This window comes from Sminthopsis crassicaudata, chromosome 2, assembly GCF_048593235.1.
Source record: "Sminthopsis crassicaudata isolate SCR6 chromosome 2, ASM4859323v1, whole genome shotgun sequence".
NCBI classification, from domain to species: Eukaryota; Metazoa; Chordata; class Mammalia; order Dasyuromorphia; family Dasyuridae; genus Sminthopsis; species Sminthopsis crassicaudata.
In genome coordinates this window covers 510,799,156-510,807,258 of record NC_133618.1, presented here as the reverse complement: position 1 = coordinate 510,807,258, position 8,103 = coordinate 510,799,156, and the positions used below count along the sequence as shown (strand labels likewise).

Below are 8,103 nucleotides of genomic sequence, written 5' to 3'. Positions count from 1 at the left end.
GTGATGTGATAGTCAGACAATAAGCATTTATTAAGGACTTATTATGTGCCAAGGACTATGCTAAATTTTGGGTATTCAAAGAAAGTCAGTTCTTGCTTTCAAGAAGCTTACAGTCAAATGAGGGAGATAACATGTAGATATTTTGGACAAACAAATATATACAGGACAAATTGGAGATAATCAACAGATTAAACATACTAGTATTAGGGACTAATATTAAGGGAGAATAAGCAAGTCTTTTTTGTAGAAAGTGGGATTTTAGGTAGGGCTTGAAGATAGCCAGGGAAGTCAGGTCAGGAGACAGAGATGAGGAGGGAGAAAATTCCAGGCATTTGGAACAGTCCCTGAAAATATTTTGAAAATGTATTGACTTGTGTAAAGAGTGGTAAGGAGGTTAATGTCTTAAAAAACATAGTTCTTGTTCTTAAGGAACTTAGGCTAAATAGGGAAATAGGACAAGACACAAACAGAGAAACAAAATAAACTTAACTTGGAAAAGAATAGTTGGATAAATTCAAATTACAGTAAAGAAAACTGCATATAAATATAGAGAAAAGTAATGGTATGGCTGGAACAGGATGGAAACATAATAAATTTACTAGGGAAAGTGTTTTGAAGAGGGTTTACAAGGAGGGAAAACTGATGATTTAATTTTACTAGGAGGTAAGTTTAATGATTTAAGAGGATTGTATATGTCCCTTGTGTTTCTCATCAATCCAAATCAGGTCTTTTGGTTTGAAAGCCAAAGACTTTTGGCAGTAATGAAATAGCATGCTTTTAAGTAATATTGGTTGGTTACTATAGTATGTCTTCCCTGTACTTGTTTGGGACATCTAAGAGCTCTCTCTGTCTTTCTCTCCTTGTCTGTCTGTCTGATTGTCTTTCTCTCTCTGTCTCTCATCATGTGTATAGTATTTCACAATACTTGAGCTCATAGAAATCTAGTTTTTTTGACCAGCTTGGCACCCAGTCTCCAATCTCCCCCTCCTAGTACATTTTCTACCAAGAATTTGATCAGGTATCTATTCTGTAAGACTGAGAGTTTCATTCTTCCATGTCTGACCATGTTAGGGACTTAAAGGAAAATGAGTGTCATTCTCTTTGGAAGGAACTTTTTCCTGGGTGACAATGCCATCTAAGCCTTGCCAACTGGACCATTTGAACTTCGAGGAATCAGGCTTGTGGGTGGATAGGGCGGTACTGTCCTGGTGTAAGGGGCAAGCTCCTGTCCTATAAATAAGACAGTCCTGAAGTGATTCATCCATCATCACTTTCTTCAGAGCTCAGAGAAGTGAGATCCAACAGCTGCCAACATGAAATTCCTTCTCCTCACTGTTGGATTGGCCCTTGTTGGTGCTATCCAGGCCTTTGAAAACATCCCCTTCAAGAAACATGTAGATGTTGAAAAGGTAAGAGGAGGTGGAGATAGGTTTAAATGGCATAGTCTGGGCTAGTGTCACTCTTAGTCATGGGCCAGGAAGAGGGTGACAGGGTAAAACAAATTTCTAGGGTACAATGCTTCTTGTATATGAGGTCAACAATTCCTTTTGTCTATTATAGGGATTTATCCCTTCTCTATCCATTAAAGTCAAATTTGATCTTACAGTTAGAGTGTATTGCATAGTTCAATATACTGATTCTGGAGGTGGAGAGCTTCCCCACTTTGGTGTTCTTCAAAGAAAGGCCCAATGACCGCATAAGGGATATCTTATATAAGGGATATCTCTGTTGGCCTCTAAATTATCATCCAATTTAAGTTTATACATTTCTGTGTTTCTGTGACAGTCTTCCCATTTCATTTTTGGACTTTTTTTTTTTTTTTTTGCCTCAGTTGGTGAATTTTATCTCCTAACTGGAATTTGATTAAAAACAAAACAAAACAAAACAAAACAAACAAAAAAAAAACTTGGTTAAATAGGAAGAAATTTTCTATTTTCTAAGATGATTTTGAGGAGTTTTACAAAAATTTTCTTTCTTTGTGGAGTGAGCATATTAGAAATGGGAAGGAAGAGCATGTTTAGAAATACTTTCCTTATGGACAGAACTGATTACAGGAAAGAAGAGCACACATCACAGAAATGGCAGTTGTTTCTACAACTACAATTATTTCCCAGAATAGGAGTACATACCAGGAGGACCTTTTATTTTCTCTTTTTTAACTCTCTTTTCTTTCTGTTGTTCTTCCTTATAAGCTTCTCTTTTTTGCCACTTTCTATAATACTAAGCCTTTAGACCAAGCCTAGGGATTCTTGAAGATGTGACTTCCCAAATCAAACCATGAGTTTTCGAGGGCCATTGAGGCTGGTTTGTGTAAATGGGACTGTTTTTTCAGAAGAACAGTTTTCATTCTTGCCTGTGCCTTTCAGAGAATGTCTGCACCATAGATGTGATGTAGCTGGAATAAATAACTTCCCTGAAAGCAATATAGAAGGGGCCACTTTTTTCCAACAATCTCACTGTTTTCCACACTTTGAAGCTCACTCTTCTTTTATTCTTTTCCCTTTGTTTCTTGTGTAAAGCATAAGTATTTATACATTTTCTCCAAAATGATACTATGATAATAGCAAGTTTGGTAGCACACAAACCTTAAGGTATTTATAATTCTCCAGTACTTAGTAGATCTGTAATTAATATTGTAATCCGTCCATCATCACAAGCTGTCTCTATTTTCTCATCTTACATTATTCTTGTTCCATATTCTCCCATAGAATTTCTATGAGGCATTTCTCCATCTTATGCCAGGGAATGTGGTATCGCTTTTTTTTTTTTTTTTTACAATTTTTGGTCCTTGTGCATCGCTTTTCTTATCCCTCACTTTCTTTATATGATTGACCTACATCCTTTTTCTGTTGTGTAAATTTTTGAATGCTATTATCATACCACAGATTTTTCAATAGAGTTAACATGACAAAGATATTTTCATACAGGTTGATTCTATAAATCGAAGGGGATAAAACTGCTTATGTGTCTGACCACAGATATGTTGTAGACCTCACTTGGATGAGGGTTAATCAGAGTCTCCCTATTTGTAGCTTTAATTTTTGTAGACTCAGGCTGATGCCTTAGAGTTAAAAATCTTCAGGGTCAGTGAACGAAATGGTAAGAGGAATGGGAAAGAGGTCAGCTTTGCTGGGGAAGCCTGAAGTAGAGTTGCATGAATTTGTTCTCTATAGATTAGAGGGCCATGGTTTCTCAATCAAGAAGTAAAGATCATGGACCTCTCAGTCTCCTTGCTGGAAATGGACATTAAGGAAATGAATCTGACTTTCGAAGGCAATCTGGAAGTGATTATGTTAGAGAGGTAAGTATGACATCCTCCAAAGATGACCAAAGAAAGTAATGATTTGGAGGGACATGGAATTATATTTTTGGGGGAATTTTGAAGGAGATTGGTTGAAGAAGAAACCATACCTTGCTTTTAGCAACGAAGACTATGAAGAGTAGACACCATGGCATAAACTACTAAAGTACAATTTGGTCCCAAGAGGGTAAAAACTTGTTCCCCTAAATAGGGTTTTAGTAGCTCCTTCTTAAGTCTCTGGCAACCTCTCCTGGTTATAGGTCCTTGTCTAAATGCAAATAGTGAATGTAAGGCTTCTTTACTGTCTCAATAAAGAGGACAATTTAACTTCTAGGACCTAATTTTAGGTGGAACAAAAAGAAATCAGTGCAAAGAGTCATTTAGTTAAAACTAGTAGGATTCAAAAACTGGTGCTTGGTTCCTCTAGGTAGAAACCCCTCCCCCCCCAGAGGAAGTGACCCTGAAACTGTGGGCATAGCCTTGGTACCTTCAGAATTGGAATTTCACTTTCATAGACGGCAGACAGTACCTGGGAAGGAAGTAGGGAACTTTATGTCCCAAAACTGCATCCCCTAAAGCTATAGAATATCCTACATCACCTGATATGGTCTCAAATTACTGCTTCAGATGATTTATTTTTCACTAAGTCTCTATTTATACATCTACAATTTTTGGACTAAATGGATTATCTTTTTTTTTTTTTATCAAGGAAAGAATAGTTGAATTCAATCAAAGCACTAGGGATATAGCCTCGTGACTGGTTAACCATTAATAGTTGTTTGTTGAGTAGAATTGATTTGAATCACACAATTAATTGATCATTCCCTCCTGATGATGAAAATAACTGGCTTCCCTCTTAGATTTTCCTTCCCAAATGATTCAAGTGTGGTGTGAACTTTACAAACTACCTTTGTTATTTTCCTCTTGGTGGATTAAAAAAAAAAAAAGTGTTATTTGAGAAAAGACTTACACAAATCTGATTGGCTTTTCAGGACTGACAAGTGTGTTGAGAAGATGTTTCTGCTAAAGAAAACAGAGAAACCCGCTGAATTTGAGATCTACAGTAGGTATCACCAATTCATGGTTCCAAAAGGGCCCCCATATGATGGTCCAGAAAATAAATGTACTCCCCAATACTTGATAAAAGATGAAAAGGTATTTCTTACTTTTTTTTTTTGAGAGTCCAAGATTTAAACCTATACCAATGACTGGATTCTTTTTACAAGGCAAAGAGAAATGATAGTTTCTTATCAATCTAAAATTGACATTGAAATTGTTTTAAAGTTTAAAAAAAACATTTCTTAAAGTAGTAAACAATAAAGTGAGAAAGGTGGCAGATAATGTAACCATCCATACAAAAGCTTCATTGCCAGTATGTGTTGGGGTTGGGAATGAGGTAGAGAATGAAGGGGAACCTGTTTTTACAAATAGAAAGATAAAAGATGTGGAAAATATGCTTGTAATAATTATTGAACTTTGATCTCAAACATAGAAATTGATTACAAATCTAAAACACGAACAGATTTTTCTTGCCACAGAGCAGGGAAATAAAATATTGAGGTTTTTTTCTTGCTAGAGCTGTGATATTTACTCATCTATCTGTGATATTATTATCAGAAAGAATTATTTCAGAGACTCAGATTCTGAGGTATTCTATTTATATCTCTGGCCTGCTATTTAATTACTGTATTTGGGACAGTCATTTTATGTATGCCTCAGTTTAATTATCTATAAAATGATAAGATTGGATTGGATAGCTACTAAAGGTTTCTTTCAGTTCAAAATCTTTTGAAAAAAGAATCTATTGAAGATAATGATTTTAATCCTTGGGAACACTGACTCAGAAGTCTGGGATAAGCAGGAGTATTAAAGGGTAGGGCCAGTCAGGAAATATTTGTTTTGGGTTCTAATTCCTGGTTTATGACTGTTAGGAGGCATTGTTGAATTAACTACAGATAAGGGAGCCCTGGAGAGGGCAGGATAGTGGGGATAAAGAGAATAAGAACCAAAGAGAGTTTTTTCTTTTGTTATCCTTAATGAGGTATTTCTTCCTCTTATGGACTTAATGAAAGCAGGAGAAGTTAGATTGATTTTAGATATTTCATATTGCTTTCAATTTGGAAAGAAAATTTAGACTTTCCCTTATGGTTTCTCTCTTAGTTCCTTCAGAGGCTGCCTCATACTTACTCTCTGTGATGGAAACTGATTATGATAACTATATGCTCCTTTGCTTGGAGAACATTAATTCCCGGCAGAAAATTGCATGTGCTCGCTATGGTATGTACCTTATTCATTAGAAGTTTGAAAGATATGACAACAGATTATTATGAATAACATATATTATCAAGAAACTAATAAGTCAACAACCAGAACAAGTATTTATTAAGCATTTAATATGTAATAGACTCTGTGTTAAGGACTGGAGATAAAAAGAAAGGCATTAAAACAATCCTTTCCCTTAAAGAGCTCACATCCAAATGGGAAAGACAACATGCATAAAATATATACAGAACAATAGAAAGTGCTCTCAGAGAGAAGGCACTAGCAGTAATCATGGAACTGTCTGAAGTTCTGGGCACGAGTTTAAGAGTCCAATGGGAGTCAGAAAATAATCATCTAGTCAACAAACTAATACAATTTGAGCTATTTTTTCTCTCCCCCCTAAAGTATTTAAGTATATATACACATATAAATAATATACATGTATATATATAAAATATGTAAAAATATATAAATATATGCAGTATATGCAGGGCAACTGGTTAGCACATTGCATAGTGTTTTGGGCTTGGAGTCAGGCAGACTCATCTTCCTGAATTCAAATCTGATCTCAGACTCAGACTAACTATAGCCCTGGGCAAGTTACTTAACCCTGTTTGCCTCAGTTTATCATCAATAAAATTAGCTGAAGAAGGAAATGTTGAACTAAATCAGTATCTTCATCAAGAAAACTCCAAGTGTGGTCACAAAGATTTGGCTACTACTGAAAAATCACTGAAAAATATGAGAGGAAGATAGTATGAGAGTGTGAAAGAAAGGAGAGTAAAAGAGAGAAAGAGAAACAGGGAGAAAGAAAAAGAATGTGATAGAGAGAGACAGAGAGACACTAATTAAGGGATTGCAATTAGTTTGGAATAGGAATATAAGACCACAGGTGCTTGAAGTAGTTTGTGAAGTAGATAAAACAATATTTTACAGAAATTGCTATAGTTATATTAATAGAAACAGATGACATGTATAGAAAATTTTATGGGTTGCAAAGCCCTTTACATACCCTTATCTCATCTAGATTAACAGTTTAACTCATAACTGATGGAGAATGATGTGTATCAAGGTTAACAAAGTAGGAACTAGATATAATTTTAAACACATAACATGAAATAATGTACACATGTGTCCTTGTGTAAAGTCTATATTTTCTTGTTAGTTTATTAACCAGTATGATTGAATTAACCAAATGACTCAGTCAAATAATTTGACTGATTTTCCCTCCACTGTAAATGAAGCTACATATATGAAATTCCTCTAAAAATTTCAACATGCTAGGCAAAATAATGTTATTATGACTACTATTATTATGATGATTACTACTACATTATTAATAATGACAGTAATGGACCAGTTTCTTGATAACCTGCATAGGGATCATAGAGATTCTGGTATGTACACTTGTATGTATGACCTAACAAATTCTTCATATAGAAAAATATTTTCTTGACATTTTCATCCAAGTTTTAGAAAAATAAATAAAACAAGTTTAATTTTTAACTCAACAGTCAGAAGAATTGAGAAAAACAACAAAGGCATGGAAGAATTCAGGAATATTTCCAGGACTTTCCCCATGCCCTACACAATGATTGAAATCCGTACAAATGGTAGGTTTCTTCAATTTCAGCTTAATGTTCAGAAAATAGATAGCTGAATGCGGGGTCTCTGTATAAATTGAAATGATTCTTATTAATCTCCATTAAATAAGGAAACCAATGCTTTCTCTAAAGAAAATCACCTCACTTTTGATTAGTCATCTTATACATCCCCATGATCCTCTTTAGCTTATCTGTGAATGAATTTAAGTCCATATAAAATATAACCCAGAGAGGTAAGGTCAGAAATCTTCATTCCTACTCAAATATAGGTCATTTATTATACTTATCAACAATGAAACTTAATTGTTTTAGTGTTGTATTTTATTCAGGAAAAGCCTTAGTGATGCTCATGCATATTCTTTCCCCTGTTCATTGGTGGGAATGTATGTGTGGATACCAGAGGAAACCCTCTCTGCATGATGTAAAAATGAGAGAATTTGCCACCTTACCCTTTGCAGGAATAATTTTGCTTATGTGATTTTAGTTGTAATGATTTTGCTCCCAAAGGCAATTTCTTTTTTTTTCACCAAATGATGTCACTCAAATGTGTTTTTTTTTTTTTTTTTTCTCTTCTCATAGATCTGTGCCGTGTTTAGGGGTGAGTTTGTGCTTCATTTATTTCCGTTGGGGAAAGCACTTTGTCTCATTCCTTCCTACAGCCTTACATACATATATACATACATACATAAATATATATGTGTTATATATATGTTAATATATATATATAAATATATACACATAAACATATATATAAATATATACACATAAACATATATATATATATATATATATATATATATATATATATATATATATATATATATATATATATATATATATATATATATATATATGTGAAATTTCAGCATGTGGGGATTCCTATAACTGTATGGTAAAGACTTTCCCCTGTTTCTTGGAAGCTAAAGAAGCCATGCT

The 8,103-nt window shown here is 34.3% G+C and overlaps 1 protein-coding gene across 1 annotated transcript; it reads left to right on the top strand.

Moving 5' to 3' along the window:
• Positions 1–1,313: 1,313 nt before the first annotated feature.
• LOC141552953 (beta-lactoglobulin-like) lies at positions 1,314–7,763 on the top strand. Its single transcript, XM_074284851.1, has 6 exons — positions 1,314–1,409; positions 3,174–3,301; positions 4,294–4,364; positions 5,462–5,578; positions 7,078–7,176; positions 7,747–7,763. Exons 1-6 carry the CDS (start codon positions 1,314–1,316, stop codon positions 7,761–7,763), a joined length of 528 nt encoding a protein of 175 aa, XP_074140952.1.
• The last annotated feature ends 340 nt before the right edge of the window (positions 7,764–8,103 follow it).

What these genes read in the sequence shown, in the direction of transcription:
- LOC141552953 (XM_074284851.1), top strand. Translation starts at nt 1,314, where the DNA reads ATGAAATTCCTTCTCCTCACTGTTGGATTGGCCCTTGTTGGTGCTATC. An exon ending in AACATGTAGATGTTGAAAAG is followed by an intron (nt 1,410 to 3,173) that starts GTAAGAGGAGGT and finishes TGTTCTCTATAG; the next exon opens with ATTAGAGGGCCATGGTTTCT. An exon ending in AATTGCATGTGCTCGCTATG is followed by an intron (nt 5,579 to 7,077) that starts GTATGTACCTTA and finishes TTAACTCAACAG; the next exon opens with TCAGAAGAATTGAGAAAAAC.